General features: G+C 43.7%; 1 protein-coding gene across 1 annotated transcript in view; it reads left to right on the top strand.

Moving 5' to 3' along the window:
• The window catches only part of PCNX2 (pecanex 2), a 291473-nt gene that overhangs the window by 37711 nt on the left and 233550 nt on the right, over positions 1–20212 (top strand). The window contains exons 5-8 of the mRNA XM_040624241.1: positions 2245–3543; positions 8510–8657; positions 8796–8941; positions 10895–10988. Of these exons, the coding sequence (XP_040480175.1) occupies positions 2245–3543; positions 8510–8657; positions 8796–8941; positions 10895–10988 (1687 nt within the window). The remainder of the gene's footprint in view (positions 1–2244; positions 3544–8509; positions 8658–8795; positions 8942–10894; positions 10989–20212) is intronic.

Here is a 20212-nt window from a genome sequence, read left to right as displayed (position 1 = left end):
TGCAGTGCTCTTCTCTTCTTCCAGTTTTGCTGTACTTCACCAGAGTTTCCCCCTCATGCAGTAGGCAGGGTTATTTTTAACAACCTAATTCAGATCATGTGCCCCTTTGAAAAACTTCTGCTGGGTTCACATTATTCTTAGCATAAAATCCAAGCTCCACAGTTTGGCTTATATTTTGGACCCTGCCAGCCTTGCTGATCTCTTTTGCTCTCATTCTCCCTTTGCTTTTTCTATTCCAGATTCATGGACTTTCTTTCTCTTCCTCAAACATGCCAAGCGAATTCCCATCACAGGGTCTTTGCATTAAATCCTAATTTGTTTTAAAACCTGGGGTGCTCTTTCCTCTCGTCTTGTATGTCAGGAAATGGTCCTATTGGCTTATGAGTCTGTATAATCACAATTGTGTGGTGTGGGAGGTAATGAAGCAATAAAAATGCAGTATGAATGTGTTCTATAGATCCAGCCCATCACCTTGTTCCTGAGGCCCTGCCTGGTGGTTTGGATTTCTCATGCAATATTTTCATTCATTTTCAACAATCGCACTTGATATTGGGCAGTCAAGAAAAGCCTCTTTGATGAGACACGTTCAAGTTGAGATCTGAATGGCAAAGTAAAGGAGCCATACACGTAGATAGAGAGAGAGACCATGTGAGGGAGTAGAGGAGGGTCAGATCAGGACTCAGAGGATCTGGGTTCTAGTCTCAGCTCCATCAGTAGCGTGCTGAATTTGGAAAAGTTTCTGGACCCTTCTGTTCTTCTATTTCCATGAAAAGGTATCTACTCTGTATAGTAGGATAACCTGCATAGGGTTGCTACAAAGTAAAATAATCTTCACTGTCATCATCAGCTAACATTCTTGAGTGTGGATAAGATAATAGAATGGTTTCATTGGAGGATTCAATGAGTATTAACTGTGGTTGTTTTTCTAGAACTCTGTACGATCCAGTTAGAAAGATAATTTAAATCTATATAAATAAAGCTATAGTTTAAAAAGTATATGGTAAGTAGAGTTTAGTTTTATAGACATTAATTGCTTAAGGAGTTCAGAAGAGAGCTTATTTCTGGCTTAGGTGATCATGGGAAGTTACATGTTGAAGGAGGGATATGAAAAGAGCCCCGAGTGGGGTCTTCAGTGGGTGAGGAGAAAGAACCTTCCAGGTGGGAGAGCTATGTTCAGAGTTTGTACGAGGGTCAAAGAAGGTCTTCTGACTACAGCAGTGGAGGGCAGCGTCTCTCAATTCTTTTACCAGAGTGTGCCTGGTGGCAGAGGAGAGTAAGCGTATACTCCTGCCTGCTCCAGGCCTCCTTGTGCCCCCGGAGAATAGTCTTCATGATAGACGTGAAGGAAAACTCGGGGTATTTATTGATTGAATGACCGTAAGTCTAGGCAAGAAAGAACAACCAAAAGATGACCTCAAGATTTCAAGCTTAAGAGACTTAGGGAATGGCCGACTCATTAACAGACACAGGGAAGCTGGGAGAAGGACAGAGCTCACTTCCAGCCACCACCATAAGTACGTATTATTGCAGATAAAATTTAGAAATGTTTTGAAAGTATATGAATCACATTGGAAATGTGAGGTTATTATTGTCCTCAGGTCAAGGCCCCAGCAAGCCCATTGCTAAGCCGTTGGCCTGGTGCTTTCCATGTCTTTCCTTATAGATCCTGATGGCAGCCTTAAGAGGTTGGCATAATTATTCCTGTTTTACAGGGAGGAGATAAGATTAGAGCAGTGGTTCTCAACTGAGAGTTTTCTCTCTAGGGAACATTCAATAATGTCTGAAGGCATTTTCCATTGTCATGATTGAGGGTAGACTGGCTACTGGCATCAAGTAGGGATTCTGCCCCCCCCCCCCCCCCCCCCCCCCGCAAAGATTTATCTGGTCCAAAATGTCAAGAGCTCCAAAGTTGAGGATCTCTGATTAGAGGGATTAGGTAATTTGCCCACAGTAGCATAGATAATAAGTAGCAGAGCCAAGACCCTTCTGACAATAAATCCCAAACATGATGTTGAAACTAGTCTGCCTCCCAAGGCCACAAAACAGCAAAATCTGATAGTCTGAATTATTATTTTAAATGCAGAGATTTTAAGAGCAATTTCACAGTGGAGGTGATATTTTTAAAATAAGCATCCAATCCCATTGGCTGCCAGTGCTACTTTTAGCTTTGTTATTATGAGGTCGGGCCCAGGGACATTATTCATCCATTTCAGGAGCTAATAGAGTTCTTGCTGTTCATTTCAGGTGTCATTCTCTCAGAAGACCAAGCGGTCGCGCCAGTGTCATCTACCTCACCTGGTATTAAAATGGAAAGCTCACCTGCTTGTAAAGCGTACGGGCCGGAAACCACAACCACTCCAGCAGTACCCATGAAACCAGTTGTGGCAGAAACTCGAATCAGTGATAAAGGGAAGGAGAGAGGAAGCAAGGGGCAGCCCCCTTTCCGCCACAGATCCGAGGGCGGCTTAGCGGAGAAGGAAGCCTTGAAGAAGTTGCCACACCTGTCGTTGTCTCAGTATGACCTACTAGAAACGGATGTTTCCTTCCAGCCTTGGGGCAGTGAGAATTCCGTCCTGAGTCCGGAACCCGTGATTTGTGCCCAGGGCTCCTTAAGGGAACAATCGCGAAGCCAGTCACCTGTGGACAGCCTGAGCAGCAGCTGCCCCCAGTGCAACACCGTTATTGCCAGACCTGCCCGCCAGCCGCCAGATGCCCCCGGGCACGGGGACCGTCCCCTGACCCAGGAAGTCGACTGCTCGGACAGTGAGGTAGCTGTCACTCTGATTGATACTTCTCAACCCGGAGACCCACTGAGTCTGCATGAACCCATTAAAATCGTCATCACCATGAGCAGCACCCCGAACTCCATGACGGACTTGGAGAGCTCGCTCCACCTGAAGGTGATCGGCACCGAGAGAGCTGGTTCGAAGTCTGATGCTGAGCCGGCCGTCCCCGGGGTGGCCAGTCCTCCCAACACGGAGCAGATAAGAATTCCTGTCATCACCCTTGAGCTCTCCGAGGATGGGGGTGGAGGCGCTGCATGTCCTGAAGGCAATGGAAGTGACAGGACCCCGGAGAGATTGATGGTGGAGGCGTCATCCAATCAGTGTTCTGGCTATGAATCTGGAGAGGGGGCTAATGCCACAAAGGATGGCAGTCCTTCCCTGGGAGACCGCTGTGAAACAGCACCCCCCTTCTCACCTCACGTGGTCCCTGAATCGGAGGGGGGAAAGGAAGGCCAGGCTAACCTTGACCCATCATCTTGTAAAACTAGCCATGAAAAGAGACACACCCGGGTTCTCAGTGTGGACAGTGGGACAGATGTCTTCTTGAGCAAAAGTTCCGCAGAAATGATCAACGATAAAGAAAAAACAATGCCAACTTCCAAATCTGACCTAGAGGCTAAGGAAGGACAAATACCAAATGAATCCAACTTCCTGGAATTTGTCTCCCTATTAGAATCAATCAATACTTCCAAGCTGGCGGCATCTAGCCAAAGGAATGGCCCTGGAGAGCAGAACAAAGACAGTGGGCTTCTGGGAGGTATGATTCCACATCAGTTCTGTCGTGATGACACAGAGAATGCAATCCATTTCTTACTGAGCTTCTGTGATTTGGTTTTGCCAATATTGGGTCATTGCTGCTTGGTGATGTTACTGATAATCACCAGATGTGTCAATACTAAGCTGTGTGTCGAGCATATATTAACATTGGCTTACTCCAGCAGGAAATTTAAGGCATAGTAACAAATGTTTGGCTTCCCTAGAAGGCAACAATGTTTATTTCCAAGGAAATGAGCAATTATATTTTATCACCATGACAAGAACTCGCAGGAGACTGCTCTCCCTTTATGGAGCAGATGCGTTCTGGGAAAGCTGGTTGTAAAGCACATTTCTGTGAGGTGAACCCACTTTTCTGTTGAATTCCATTATAAAATCTTTGTATGCAGCACTCCCTAATTATCCCAACTTGTAAACATAATTGTAACAAACACGCAGCTCTTAATTTATGCCAGGCACTGTCCTAAGCACTTGACATGTATGAACAGGGATGACTGTACATTGTGGTTCACCCCGGAGGGTCCTCATTTATGCCATTTTGCCACCATAATTAGTAATAGCACCGCCTTTCACCCTCAGAGGTGTTCGCAGTTTGAACAATATACAGTTACTTTCATCTTAACACCTTTACTTCTTGTAGAACCTTATGTTGTGGGGACTATTATTTCTCTTTTGCAGATGGAGCTCAGAGATTTTCACTAACTTTCCCCAGTGAGTCTAGTAAGTCTAGGAGAAGTACCAGAACTGAGCTTTGATCCCAGGCAATCTTGACCCAGAGCCAGTGCTCTTACAACTGTATTTCCTCTGTGAATGTAAGATTCATTTCTTTTCTGGTTGTATAATATCTCTGGGTTCAGTATCCTCAGTGGCAAAAGGATGTTACTGGACTAGTTTTAACACAATCTTTTAACTTTAAGATGTTCACGTTCCCGTAACTTTTGAATACATTTCTGCATATGTATCTGATAAAGCAGCATCTGTATGGTAGGATTGCTTGCTGGCAGTTGCTCCTTTCCTTTGCTGTAGCTCGTAGCACTTAGTGCTAGAATTGTCCCTTTGTCCCTGGCTGTTCCCTGCTCTCTGGGACAGCCAGGGGCCCCTCTGGCTCCATGTTGGCAATGACCAGCAATTTGGTCGTATCTTTTGCTTTTCCGGTGCTCTGCCAAAAGGATTGCTGTGGTTGCTAATTGGTCCACCTTTGCTAAAAAACACATTAAGTTTGGATATTTAACTTAAGTAAAGTGAATGTGTTCTTCGTTTTACTATGTCTGTATATCTAAGATTTTGCATATAGAGTAATAAGAACAGGAAAGATTCAGGTAAATATCTTAACAAGCCCAGGCGGTACAAGAAAGCATTGGTTACTTTGAGATAAAGAATATTTCTGATACAGGATTTGGACGTTCATCTGTTTCATATAAATATCCATGCATCTAGATTAGCACTGTCCAACAGAACTTTCTGCAGTGATGGAAATAGCCCATATCTGCTTGTCCAGGACAGTAGCCACTAGCCACGTGCAGCTGTTACATACTTGAAATGGGGATTGTGCAGCTGAGCAGCTGAATATTTAATGTTATTGAATTTAAGTAGCCACACGCGGCTGCTGGCTACCATATTGGACAGCGCTGATCCATGCATGTGTGCCTGTCCAGGAAGCAGTGTGTATGGTGGGCAGAGCACTGGCTTTGAAACCACCCAGCCCAGGGCCAAATTTTGGTTTTGCTGTACCAGCTGGTTGAGGTTGGACAACTTATGAAATCCATCTGAGTCACAGTTTCTTCAGTAAAACAAGAAAAATAAACGCTACGTTATAGATTTACTATGAGGATCCAATTAGGAAAATATGTGAAAAGTCTTGCCTCTTGATCAATTGCAGCCTTTTATTCCGAATTTCCCCTCAGGCCATACGTAAGGTTTATTTGAACTGTCCACTTAAGTTTCTGCTCTTCTTGAATTTTTCAGCCAACTACATTCAATCCAAATAGTATAAAATTGGAAATGTAGGCGTGTGCAAGGAGATATGGATGCTATAAGGTTTTCTGTGGAAAGGAACAGGCTTGATTGTCAGGAGGCTGAAGGTACAGCAGGGAGGGAGGAACTAGAGTGGATTATATGCCTCTCCCAGGAAAGGACAGAGGTTTTTAATTGAAGGATGAAAGAGAAGGACATTAAGTCTTTCAGTTCTTGGAACGCAAGAACGAAAGGTGGCAAATTAGATGCTGTTTCAGTGGTGCCTTATGTCTTTGAGATTGGTAATACCTTCTTTCTCCTCTGTCAGTACATAATAACTTGTTTGTGTTGTAATCTAAAAACCCAACTTCAGAGTGTATTTCTGAAACAACATGACAGTGTTGAATGATATCAGCAGCCTAGGCAGTGTGCCCTCATCTTTCCCCTGCTCGATAGTGAAATAATGCTTGGCCTTTACACGATGGTAAGATACATGATTTCTGAGTTCTGTCTACGGTATTCTTATATTTCCAACCTACGTCCTCTCCGCAAAGGACTTTATGATTATCTTCAGGCCTTGGGTATATACTAAGGTTCTAGGCTAGGAAAAACCACACTCTCATCAAAAGCCTTTAAAACCATATTTTCATTTTGTTTTGTTTTGATACACCTTTATTTTACTTTGTGGGAATAAACCGAGACCACTCAAATGAGAAGAAGCAAAGGCTATTATTCAGAGCTTGCTACAGCAAGGGAGTAAGCCACTATTACCTGTGCTTTGGCAGAGACTCAAAGGCAAGCGGAGGAGCAGGAAAGCTTTGTAGTGGAGGGAGGGAAGGCTGCAGGTTTGCTCTGACCGGAGGCTGGGAAGCTAGAGGCAGGCTAATCCCCCGAGCATCCTGTGTGATTGGTCATGGGAACATATTCAGCTTTCTCTGTTTGGAAGCAGGGACAAAAATTAGGGAAGCTCCCAGTAATTAATCAAGTCCTGGCCATTTGGGGCCAATTATTATGGGGGTTATTGTTTGGCTTCCTGCACTATTTGCTAGAAATAATGATCTGACTTCCTACAAGTCTGACTTACACATAGTATGTTGGCTTCCTAGACTGGTTGCTGTAGGTTGTCGGTCAGGGTTCTATGTTTATATATAGTATCTGGCCATTGCCTATTTCATATTCAGTCTGTTCTAGAATTTCTAAGAAAATAATCATGAATGTAGGTAGAGATGCTTTCAGAAGAATTATCCAAAGTATGGAAGAGTTGAAACAACCGAAATTTATGACAATAGGGGTCTAGCTCAGTAGATTATGCTGTATCATTGTAATATTATGTAACTACCATTTTTAGATGACATAGAAGAATACCTAATCTCGTTAAATATCTATAATACTTTAACATAATCATTAAGTATCTATATTATGACTTAATTTTTAGAAAACAAAAAGTGTATATGGAAAAAAAACCAAACAAACTGGTCTGTATCAGATTGGCTCCTGTACTCACCATGGTGGGGTTAAGAGTGATTTAAATTTTTTTTCTTTTCTCTAGCTTTAAATTATATACAATTAATGTGCACCGTTTTTTATAAACAGAAAATACCTATAAATGTGTTATTTTAAAGGGAAAAAGGAAAACAAATAGTCCATATGTTGACATATGTAATGTACCCATTTAAGAGAAGGAGCGACTAAAATATGAGAGACATGAACAGAGGAGTCCAGATACATGTAGCATGAGGGGGGAGGGTGGTCTGTACTTGCTTTCTGCAATCGTGTATGCGATACGATCACTGGCCAAAGCTGCTTGTTATGATAGCACTTTCTCACAAATGTGTTTCTTGAAAACTGTGAAAACTTCCCTCTTGACAAGCTGTCAAATGAGAGGCAAACATTTTTCTATCAAAGAAATTCTCATGGTAGTTTCACAGATGTGCTGGGAATGTTTATCTTCAGGACTCACATAGAAGCCAGCCATGTTTCTCTTGAAGGACGAAAACGTTGTTATATACATAATGATGTGATTTATACTCCAGGGAAGCAAACATAGTTTTGCTTTTAGGGGGCCGAGAGAGATCTTGGTGGGCTCTTCGAATGGCATGTCTCGAAAGGGCCTGTACGTTCAAACCGCTCACTTGAGTTCTTTAGACAATTTGCTCGGAAGAAGATAGCTCTTGGTATCTTTGGTCTTGGCAATAGAGTGGTCATTGTAACCCTAAAAATGGCTTTTGGGTATATCCTCAGACGAGGAAGGGCTGACGCTTAGGGGTGGATTCCATTGTGCATAATGGTGTAAGCTAAGACTCTTATTTTGGTCAGTTATTTAAGGAGGATCGTAAAAACTCAAACGACCGATCTGTACCTATTGACCTTGGCATTCTCATTCACCTTCAAATACTTTCAGGTCAAGCAGCAGGTGCAGTATCTCACTGTGTCCTCCACAGGGCCAAGTGCAAAGTCAGCTAGACTTGGGTGTCTACTTTATGAAGGGACTGACTCTGCCTTACCTTGAAAATCTAGACATGGAGAATGAGTGAGAAGGAATGATGGGTAAGATTTTAAAAGTGGTAAATGGGACCTTGCTCCAAAATAGCCAGGCTTGTTTATGAAATTTATTTTTCATCTGATGCTGTCCATATATGAGTTATGAACCTTTCAGGCCCAAGTAATCTAAATGGGTGATTTTCAACCAGCTAAGCCAGTGGTCACTGGAGTCATATCAGGGGAATCCTGATAAACTATCGAATCATCGATAAAGTCGATAGTGTCCGTAGATGTTTAAATAACTTGTCTCTAACATATACACACTTATGTTTTTCAAATATATTTGGGTATGTTCATAATTAGTAACATTAAAATTTATTTACACATTCTGAATTCATAGGCGCTATATAGATTTTCTGTCTATTCTTGTTTCAGTTTTGGTAACTTATTTCCAAGTGCTTTCACATTAATTTGTTATTTAATATTATATTCACACACAAAGCAATGTTTTTCAGATAACTGCTCCCATGAGAAAAAGGAGGAAATCCAAGAAAGTGAAAAGCCTAACGGACACAGTTCCAAGCACGGAAAACCAGACATGCAAAGTCAAGACCACACTAGCACCAGCCCTGTGCTCACTGAGCCTGCCAAGATCACGACCCTGTGAGCATAGCTTACTTACTTAGCTTCCTGTCAGTACGAAGCATGACACAGTTTCATTTTAGTGGCTGCTTCTTTTAATGATTCGTTAAGGATAAGGAGGAGTTCCTAATAGTGTTTGAAACTTTTGTATATGTTAAGTTTCCAGGGCAACAGACAAAGACAGATCATCTACAGGGTAACGTCCCAGCAAGATAGTTCTGTCTTGCAAGTCATCAGTGGGCCTGAAACATCTGTGCAAGATGAGATGTCTGTGGATGCTATGCACGTCTTCATTGATGAACATGGTAAGTCTTTAGAGCTCTTTACTAGTGAGGAAGAAGGGATAAAGCTGGTGACTTTCTCATGCCCATATGGTCTCTTAGCCTCAGTCCTAGACTTTGGAACAGGAAGGCTTAGTCCTATGATTGCTCACATATCATATTCTTAGAGCAGAGTGTGCTCCCTCCTGCCTCAGGGCCTTTGCACATAGCATATCCCTGTGCCCACAATGTGCTATTTATCCTTCATATCTTAATTCTCAAGACAGTTCTTCAGGAAAATCTTTCCTGGATTCCCCAGACTTAATCAGGTTCCTATGTTTTTTGCTCTCTGAACACCCTATCCTTTTCCTTCTCTGATAGTATTATAGCTTCTGATTATTTATTGACTTATAATTTGATTAATGATGTTGTCCCCTCCACAGTTGTGAACTTTAGGAAAGCAATGCCTGGCACCTAGTAAATATTTCTTGGATGTATGTTGAAAATCTGACCTTGATATATATTTTTAGTGCCTTGTTATAAAAAGGATTTAAAATAGAAAAAGAAAGGAAAAAAAGAAGGAAGGAAGGGAGGGAGGGAAAGAAAGAAAAGAAGGAAGGAAGGAAGGAAAGAAGGAAGGAAGGAAGGAAGGAAGGACAAGTGGCAAGTTCAAAGTTCTGTAGGTAAGGGATATAGATCCTTGTTTTTTGAGGATGGGTATAGATAATTTATGTTTGTTATTTTGTGCTCAAAGGATCCTGATTTGGATAATAAATTACATGGTTACCCTATCTACAAGTAGTTCATGGTTTGAAGTGCCTTTGCATCTGCAGAAATACAAAGAAGTCTTTTACATTATAAAGAACTACATTAACACTTCTATCAAAGCCTCCAGGGGGGCTGCTGTTTGTCCTTATTAATGTATCTCCTGGTGGGAGGCACCTCCAAGGTGAGGTCCAGTCCTTCAGTCTCAATTCCAGCTGCTTGTAACAAACACGGTTAATTACGCTCCTGTGTCACCGGAAGAAGGTATTCCTAAAACCTCTTCTGGGGGGAGACCATTGACATTTACAAAGCGAACCGATTTTCACACCTCAGTTCCCTGAACCTCTTTAGCAGGCTAATTTAACTCTGCAAATTAATTCCATCTCTTGCTTTTCCTCATTACCGGGCTGACACACCAGTCAGCGCCTAAGCCATTGCTCATCGGCAAATTCCGAGGTGGGGACAGTCTCATGCACATCACCAATCAAAACCACACCTCAATAAGCCTTTTTTTGCACTATACAAACCCCCCCAGTTATGGCATACGCAGACCCATACTGACCCATGATGGAAACTCACAAAACAGCAGACTGAAGAGAACAGTGGACCCTTGAACAACGGGGGTTTGAACCGTGCACTTGTACATGGGGCTTTTTTTGATAAATACAGTGCAGTATTGTAAATGTATTTTCTCTTCCTATGACTTTCCTAATAACATTTTCTTTTTTCTGGCTTACTTTTTTATAAGAAAACAATATATGAAACATGTAACATCCCAACTGTGTGTGAATTGACTTTGTGTTATGGATAAGGCTTTTGGTCACCAGGAGGCTATTCGTAGTTAAGTTTTGGAGGAGTCAAAAGTTATTAAATGGATTTTCAACAGTGTGGGTGGTGGGTGCCTCTAACCCCCAAGTTGTCCCAGGGTCAAATGTATATAAAAGTGAATTAAGAGATGGTGCAAGTTAATTGATTGCAAGTTAATTAATTAATTAAGTAGTAGGTAACTGAGACAAACTGTGTCAGCATATTATTAGAGAGGTATGTCAAGAAGATTTTCGTAGTTAAGTTACACATTCTGTGGAAAAACATAAAGAATGGACCTAGAGTACCAACGATTATTATTAAAACAGTCTAAAATGAGTTCCCTCTAACTTGAAAAAAATATAAGCTGAAATGATCAGATACCAATAATTATCTAATAATCTTTGCTGAAATTTTGTGATTTCCTAGGGGAGATTAGATCCTGTTATTTAAAGTCTGGAAATCAGAAGGAAGGCCCTTTACAGCATCAGCCGTCACATTATGACAGTTTCTCTCATGCTCGGTAAGTGGAGGTTTGGTTTCAGGTTGGGGAGCTGTTGCGTTGTGGGGGGACCTGCAAATTACTCTGACTGTAAATGAAGTGAGGATCCTGGTATAGAGTGAAGGTGTTAATCCGTTTGTAGGTGTCAAAGCATGTGGGTTTTGTGTGCGAGAAAAAGAAAATCTGATGTCTTAGAAAAATAAAAAATAAACTGTTTTCATAGTAGCTGTGTCCAAAAATGAATATAAACCTGTAAATATAAATAGGAATCCTGTGCAGATAGTGCTCCATTCAGGTAAGACGGTGATGCAGCTGGAGAACACGGTCTTCAATTTGTCCCGAGGAATGGACCAGAAACATAGTTCTTGTCCGCACTAGTGACGGCGAGCTCTTTTGTAGATAGGTGATCTAAACACTCGTTCTATCTGCCTTCCTTCAGAATGTATTGGATAACTTTCTAAATTATGTTAATTAAGTTGATATTAAATTAGCTTGTGTATCTGGAACATACCTGGATTCATGGCAGCATTGGGCAAGCTGTAAATCTTACTAGTGGTGGACTAAATTCATTGTTCATTCTGGACTTCAAGATTCTTTTTTTTTAAATTTTTTAAAGATTTTATTTATTTATTTGACAGAGAGAGAGACAGCCAGCGAGAGAGGGAACACAGGCAGGGGGAGTAGGAGAGGAAGAAGCAGGCTCTCAGCGGAAAAGCCTGATGTGGGGCTTGATCCCAGAACTCCAGGATCACGCCCAGAGCCGAAGGCAGACGCTTAACAACTGAGCCACCCAGGCGCCCCTCTTTTTTTTTTTTTCAAAGATTTATTTACTTATTTGAGGGGGGAGCGGAGAGCCGGCATGTGCCGGAGCAGCGGGGAAGGGGGAGGGGGGTATAGGTGTAGGGGGGAGAAGGGGGAAAGGATCTCAAGCAGACTCCCTCCTGAGTGCAGAGCCCAGTGGTGCTCACTCTTGTGACCCCGTGATCATGACCTGAGCCAAAAATGAATGCTTCACTGACTGAGCCACCAGGCACCTCCAGAGTTCAAGATTTTTTGAGGCTAATCCCTGTGGAGACGCCTCAGTGACTTGCTCCAAGTGTGGAAGTGCATGTTTCATGTACATTTCATTAGAATTGTATGTCTATTTGAAACCTTACGGGAGTCCTCTGTGGTGTGATTGGTATGCCTCAGGCTTCACGCCTGGATCCTCAATCCCAGGTCCTGAGCTTGAGTGCTCCCGCCCAAGGTCAAAGTTCCCTTAACGGGCGTGCCCAGGAAATTCAAGGAGGAGCCTCACAGGGGCCTGAAGAAAGTTGTAGGTGCAGGCTGGTCTCCAGCTGGGATTGTGTCGTGTGCCCTCCTTCTCGGCGTTCCCTCACTGTAGTCACTGCTGTGTTAAGAAGCTGGTGTCGGCCATTCGGGCAGATCTGATGCCTACTGCGGGCAGAGGCTGCCCCAGGCCACACCGTCCCACCTGGGCCCCCACCCTGAAGCTGGGTGCTGCGTCCAGAGTCACTCCTGTGGGGAAATGGGCATGTTCTCCTTCCCCTCATCCTCTGTCTTCCTCAGGTGCCCACATTCCAGTCAAAATAGACAGAAAACACAATTCTTCTCCAGCCAAGAAACATGCAAAGTCCCCCACGAGGAGAGGGAGGTTTGCCGTCCACACCTCAGCCCCAGCCCCCGGGACATTTCGTGACAGTGGCTTGATGGATTTAGGGATCTAAGATGGCAGCTTTCTCAAGCCAAATATTTAATTCCGTGTGAACACAGCTTTGAAAGCTGTCCCATTTTTCTGCAATCCTTAGTTGGAAGCTGTAATGTTTTTAAACTAAATTTAGAACAATTATAAGGCCCTTATTTTATCCCAAAATAAAGTTACAAGACTCTTACTTTTGTTTTCCTGGACAAATGTGCTTCACTTTCTCCCTCGGTTAATACTTTAATTGCAGTTGCCAGTAATGCCAGTTAGCATAAGGTCACATATCCAGAGCCTTAAAAAACTAAAAACGTACAGTGTGCAAATCAGATCAGAGAGAATGTCTACCTGGTTTCTCGTGGGCCCCACCTCCTTAGGCCATGGCTCTTGCAGAGCTACCCTCTAACTCCCGTTCTCCCCTTAAGTGCTCTCTCTTTATTAAATTTCCCTGAAGTCTTGTTTCTTTCATTTCCCCTGCACTTCCTCCCCAGATTCGAGCTCTTTTGTAGCCTGCCCTCCATTTCTAGAGCTGCCTGGGCTTCAGTTTGCCACAGGGCATTTCCTCGGAGTTCGAGAGCTTTCTGCCAGGTGAGGCCGTAGCTTCTCAGAGCTGCTAGGGGCTGCTGACCGTGTTTGTGCTGAGCACCCCTGCAAAGCTGTGTGGAGAGTCTTGGGTCAGTCCTTCCCGAGCTCTGCCTTTTCATGTACATACCCCAGTTAGACCCCCTTCCTGTTGCACACAAGAGAATCCAAGTCAAACAGGCCTCATCACCGTGGGAATTTTGGGTCACGTAACTGAGACATCTTGTAGATAATTTCAAGGGTGTGATTTCTCTTTCTCCATCACTCTCCCTTTCCTGTGATTTTGACACCACTCTCAAACACCCAGCTCCGGTGGTTGGAAGATGCCTATCGTAGCCCCAGGCCTGTGTCTTCTTCTCTCATTCAAGTCCAGTGAGGACAGCGTGCTTCTTTCCCATAAACCCCAATATAAGTCTCATTGAGTCTGATTGGTTTTGGCTGGGCCGTGTTCCTGGCAAATACTTGACTTAGCTCTACGTTCAGATGCAGAGCTGGACTGTAACTTCCCTCTGAGAAAGTATGGGGGTAGCTCTTCAGAGGGAAATTTGGAGTAAGGTGGACGGATGCAGGGCAGCAAAACTCAACAGATGACCCCTGAGGATGCTGTTTCTGGTAAAATGGTGTGATTCAATTTGATTCGATTAATTACTGAACTTCTTTAAAGAGAATAACGATCAAGTTTTGTAAAAGCAGCTTTGCCCTTCAAGAAAAGCTTTATATAATGTCCCTAGTCATCACTAACACTTCTTGGGTGTGAGCATGCCGCTGGAGAGTTCGTGGCCCCCCAGCTCACAAGTTCTGTCTTTGTCCACCGGCCCTCTCCCCAAGGTAATTTGACAGGGCATTGGTTTTAAGAGCTCTAGGAAAGAATGGCATGTAGCCATGCATATCTTCTCCTCGCCGTTCTTCACTGATAAGATGGAATACTATACATGTTTGCTCTCACACGTACAGACTGTTGAGATTATCCATGTTCTCTGGACTGTATGCTTTGAAATAAGTTCGTCGTTTAGAGGGGACTTTGTTGTGGGGTGTTGTGGCAATTCAGTGGCTCATTTGGGCATAGGACATGTACAGTGCTTCCTGTTTAATGCGTGAGAACAAAACTCAAGTCACTTCGCTTAAGGAAAGCATAGCATTGAAGCGGTTCCCTTGGTAGCTCTGGGAAAGTGGTTCAGGGGCTGCCATCTGTTTAACTCACGCTCAGGAAAAATGGCTCTGTGCTCTGCAGTCAGCTGATCTTCTGGATTTAAACTGTTGTCTGACGGGCTTATGCTGGGTATTCCAACAGTCTCAAAGTCCTCCCCAGACCTGGGGACAATGAAAGCTATGCCGCCCATCATAGGAGGCTGATTTCTTTGGATTCGTGATAAGGCTTGGCTTTCATGGCAGTTCATGTTGTAATGATGATTTGGGTATCTTTGAACTGGCTGTGTGAAGGAAAACCTATTGTAAATAGGATAGAAGCAAGCAGGCTGGTTCAACTGAAATATTTTATTTTATCTTATTTATTTTTTAAGATTTTATTTATTTCACAGAGAGAGCGAGAGCACAAGCAGGGTGAGGGGCAGAGAGAGAAACAGACTCCCTGCTGAGCAAGGAGCCTGATGCGGGACTTGATTCCAGGACCCTGAGATCACAACCTGAGCCGAAGGCAGAGGCTTAACTAACTGAGCCACCCAGGAGCCCCTCACCTGAAATACTTTAAGCTCTGCATTAACGTACCACTGCGTGAAGGGTATGCAAGGGGGAGAGCGTCCTCTCAATCTCTAAGGTAAAGAAGGATACCAGAGCGGAGGGCAGGTGATCAGGTGCAAGACCACGGGTTAGGATTTTGCCACTTAGAAGGGCCAGGTCCCTCACGCCTTACACCCGTGTTCCAACACGCCTCCGGCCTTTCTGTGGGAGGCAATATTATGGCAGTTCCTGGCCCCGAAGGAAGCATTTTCCTCTAATAATTCTGGCAGTGGTGGCCACCACTTGTTAAATATGTGTAATGTGCAAAGCACTCCGCTAAGTCATAAATTATCTAATTTCACCTGCGTGACAGAACGGAGGCAGGTGATATTCGCTCCATTTCACAGCAAAGGAAGTAAGACCGTCTAAGAAACATGCTCAACCTCAGTGGCTAGTAAGTGGCCTCTGGACACCTAAATCTCCCTCCCTGGTCCTCTCCCCCAGCGGGGGCCACAGCCTCAGAGCTCCGTGGCTCCCAGGCAGGGAGTACAGCCAGGGCAAGCTGGCTGGTGTCAGATGGTAGGAGTGGTGGCCACGGCAGTCCACTGGAGGACATTTATCTTGGCTACAGAGGCTGCTGCTGCTTCTCTTCTGCCCATTGAGGCCTGATCCGGTAAGCCTGGCCTGACTGGATTTTCCAGTATTTTCTGCAAAGAGCTAAAAGTTCACATTTATTTGTAAAACTATTTTGTTTCATGTTATCAGCTTTGATTTTTTTTTTTTTTTTTAAATACCGCAGGCCACAGATGACATGTGTGGTTGGCTGTGGCCTGTGGACTCCTGGTTGTCCATTCCTGCTCTGAAGCCCGGGCCTTCACCCCACACCCCGAGTCTCCTGGGGAGTGTCCCCTCCTGCAGATACATGCCCTATGGAGATGCCGTTATGTGGTCCCCAGTGCACGTCTGGGCAGGTGTTCAGTGAGCCCGCTCCTCCACACCCCTGCTCAGCCCTGTCCCTCAGCCCCCACTCTCTGCAAAGCCCACACGAGCTCTTCCTCTCTAAGCATCTGCTGTTCTTTGCCTTGAATGCCCTTCTCCATTCAGTCCTACCTTTTGGAATAATCATCTCTCAAAGCACAAATTACAATCTGCCTCCTTATACTTCTTTATCTGATCAATCCCTACTGCGAAAATGAAACGACTTTTCCGTGTCACCGTCAGAGGAGGGCTTATCACATTCTCTCTGGTACTTGATTTATTTGTGTAGGACTCCCATCTCTCCAGACTGTACTTGTTTGGAGAAAAGTGTGCCTTTAGAGCCCTCACTTAGCCCTCTGCAGATAGATGTTCAGTAAATAACTGAACTGAATCAAATTGAATCATTGGACATGACACAGGTAGCCCAGTTGGAGTTCTGGACCGAGCGCACACCAGCTGGCCATTTAGGGAGAGCAGGCGAGGAGCTGAATCGGAGGAGTGGAGTCAGGCCCTGGGGGCCATGAAGACTGGTTGGGCAGTTCATGCTTTGTTCTACTGGTGGCAGGAGCAATCTGACCTATTTATAGACAGAAGCAATCCGTTGAACATGGGATTGATTATCAAGACAACATCAACAAATAACGCCCTCGCCTTGCAATGGTTGGAATGAAAGAGCCAGAAGCCTTAGCAGTGTGCCTGGTCATTTCAATACAGAATGTTATCTTCTTTTTGTAAGTGGGAAAATGGCCCCCAAACTAAAACAAAACAAAACAAAAAACCCAAAACTCAAACAAACCTGCAAAATGACTGTTTAAGCCCACTGTATATAGAAATCAGAGATTGCAGCTGATATTAGATTTTCCTGTCTTGTATTCCATGCATTTGGAGGCAGTAGTTCTCTGTGTCCACGTGGAAGGGGACTGTGATGGGACATCGGGATCCTTAGTACCACCGGGCATGCCCACGACCGTCTGTCTCAGGCCGATCCAGGTTTCGGTTCCTGCACTCATAGGAACTTTTTGGTTGACATTAATCCATTTGCTTAACCATGTTAGGTATTAGTTTCCTAATCCATAAATGGAAATAATATAGTAATCAATTCACTGGTTGGCTTTACAAGTTAAATATCATAGATCTCTGCAGTGCTTAGGATGGTGCCTGCCATAAGGACATTGTTGTTATTATCTGCAAACACAAGCGGTGGGCCAGGGGCTCAAGTTCACTAACGGCCTTGTAGAACAAAGCATCCTGACTTTTTTGAGTTACTTTATGAGATTTTTAAGGTGGTTAAGTACTTTGCGTTCTCCCATCAACCTGTTGTATTCCAACATTTTGGCCTCTGTCGCAATTTTCGAGGAGGTACTTGAATATTGTATCCCTGGCTTCTCATGCCATTAAATGTTGAGTTCTCCCACTACAAGAAATATAAACTTTGATTTCGAACTTGGAAGGATTCCTAGTTAGGGCTGTTGCTAAGCCATTCAGCTGTGGAAGATAGTGGAAAAGCAGCTTTTTCCCTGTAAGGCAACTTCAGTGGCTGGGATTGCCTCCAACTAGGCCATTAAACCACTGATTCTTATTACTGGCAAGCAAGCCATTCCTCTTTGCCATTGTTCAGCCCAGTTGCCATGTGACAGTTTTATATCCTTGACTCCCAAGCATGAATGGGGAATTGTTTGCAATGTAACACTCATGTCTCTTTGGGGATTCCTGGAGGAAACCAGGAGAGGAAACAAATTTCCCTCCTTGCTCTCACTGTCATTGCGGGAACCAGTGCATTTCTCATTAACTGCCAAGGAAATAGAAGCAGCATTTTCCGGCTGTACAGTAACTGTCCATAAAGCAGGTACGTTTGGTGACGCTCTCTAACATAGTTCTGCTTTCCCCAGATGCTAGAAGGAGGGAACCATGGCTTCAACTGCAGCATTTGGAGTTGCTACTTAAGAACTTGCAGAGGATAAATTCATTACCCAGCACATGGGACTGATTCAGTAGCTCAGAGCCTAAAATGAGCTAGTCTACCTAGAAAGGTGTAGTCACTAGTCCACCCAGAACATAAAGCCGATGTAGGCTCTCTGTTTGGAAAGTGTGTCTTGTGTCTAGAAGGTTCGTTGCAGACTGGACTTTTGTTCATTTCCTCTGTAGGTCTTGCAATTAAAGCTTGATAGTTTCTTTTCTTTGTCAGCAAAAATTTACGTTTCTTTTATCTATAAATTCTTCCAAGTAACATAGCAGAGCTTTCTTCTGTGAAAGATATGTAACCAGGGGTGCCTGGGTGGCACAGCGGTTAAGTGTCTGCCTTCGGCTCAGGGCGTGATCCCGGCGATCCGGGATCGAGCCCCACATCAGGCTCTTCCGCTATGAGCCTGCTTCTTCCTCTCCCACTCCCCCTGCTTGTGTTCCCTCTCTCTCGCTGGCTGTCTCTATCTCTGTTGAATAAATAAATAAAATCTTTAAAAAAAAAAAAAAGAAAGATATGTAACCATGCTTCAGTATTAATCTGGCTTTTCCAGTGTCATAAACAACCTAAAGAAAATGCTTACAAAATGCATATTGTTTGCTCTCCAGTGAAATCTGATGGAAAGACATATTATTTACATTTATTTGGAACATCTATTATTCAAAAAGTAGGCATAGTAGTCTACAGAATGGAAGACTCATTCTGGAGAACACTAGTTTAGATTTTATTTATTTATTTGAGAGAGAGCGAGAGCGCACCTGTACACACCTGTGTGGAGGGGCAGAGGGGGAAGGAGAGGGACGGGCTGCCTCTGAGTGGAGCACTGGGCTCCATCCCACAACCCTGAGATCATGACCTGAGCCTAAGCCAAGAGTCTGATGCTTAACCAACTGAGCCACCCAGGTGCCCCTGGAGCATCTTAGTTTATAGGATTTTTATTGGGGGATTTTTGTACCTCAGTTGTTTTTAATTGAAAACGTGGAGTAAGTTGGGTAATAGTGTAGAGATTTATCTGGATTCACTTATTTTTGGCTTTTATTTGCTTATGAATCATTGTAGTACATACCGAAGCAGATATTGTTCTGGTTATAAACTAGGCTTATTTTTGGACACTGCTGAATCTCTAAACCCATTGAGTACTCTGCTCCGAAGGTGCATCGAAGCCCTGCACTCACTCTTTGCTGCCTTTTTAGAATTCTTACTCTTTTGCTGACATTACCAGTCTTTCTGGCCCGTATCTCAGTAAAACTTTCCTTTTCATTGGGAACAGCTCTCAGAAAAGCCCTTTCAAGCCACAGCGATATGTCCCTGTTTCCCAAAGAAGTCAAGTAGCAGAAAGTTGCAAAAAATAATTGTCTCTTTTAGAACTCTTTTTTTGTTTTGTTTTGTTTTTTTCATTAGTCAGAAGAAATTGTGATCTCTGGTTTGGACTAGTTGAACTAAAGCATGGGGTATTGAAGTTAGTCAACCAGGTCTTCAAAATGTGGAGAAAAATGTGAATTCTCCCAATATTGGATATGCTCAGTTCTGTGTCCCATTCAGGTGTAAGTTGAAAATGTGAACTCTAGTCATAAGTATTTCAGAGTTTGCTACATTAGTACATTATACCTACATTACTATATATGTAGTAATATATACATACATATATTTATGTATAGCTACATTACTGTGTTGACTTGCAAAGTGGAGAGTTATGTGTGTACTGCTTTAAATTAAAAAAAAAAACACTTTGGGTGGATCAGGATGCTTTTGATCACACAGAGGTGGAAGCGATCTGTAGGAAACACAGGCACATCCAGAATTTTGCCTTTGAAGAGTTTCCACTGTTCCAAACGTCTGTGCCCTCTGTCTTACTCTGATCCGTCCACTCTGGTCCTTATTTCGGGTTCTTGGACGAAGGAGAGAGAGATTACATTTTCATCCAGGCACAGAGTCATAAGGATGGAAAGTTTGTGAGGTCGATTCTAGAAAGACCTCTGTGCTGAGGCCCCTTTTCTGCTTCCCCAGGAAGAAGGCCTCCTGCACTGTGGACTTCTGTTTTGGTGGTCACTCCCCCCACCGCCACACGGTGGCAGCAGACCCCGTGTTGGAGGCCCTGTCCCTCTCCTTCCATGTGCTCAAAGGCGCAGGTGAATTTTACCTGTGAAAGGAGAGTTGTTTGCAGACTTTAAATCTAGAACCCCTGTTAACATTCAATAGTAAAGGTCATCGTTTTCAAAACAGCGCTGCTTTACTTAAATATCCTACATATGGAACATGTTGCTTGCTGTGCCTTGCATTTTTAGGCTGCCCCCCCTTCTCCGGGTGGTTTGTTCCTGTGTCCCCCGAGGAAGCCTGAAAAACAAGAGG

This window comes from Ursus maritimus, unplaced genomic scaffold, assembly GCF_017311325.1.
Source record: "Ursus maritimus isolate PB19 unplaced genomic scaffold, ASM1731132v1 scaffold_7, whole genome shotgun sequence".
In the NCBI taxonomy this organism is placed as follows: Eukaryota; Metazoa; Chordata; class Mammalia; order Carnivora; family Ursidae; genus Ursus; species Ursus maritimus.
The sequence above is the reverse complement of the archived record's forward strand: the minus strand, read 5'-3'. Positions and strand labels throughout refer to the sequence as shown.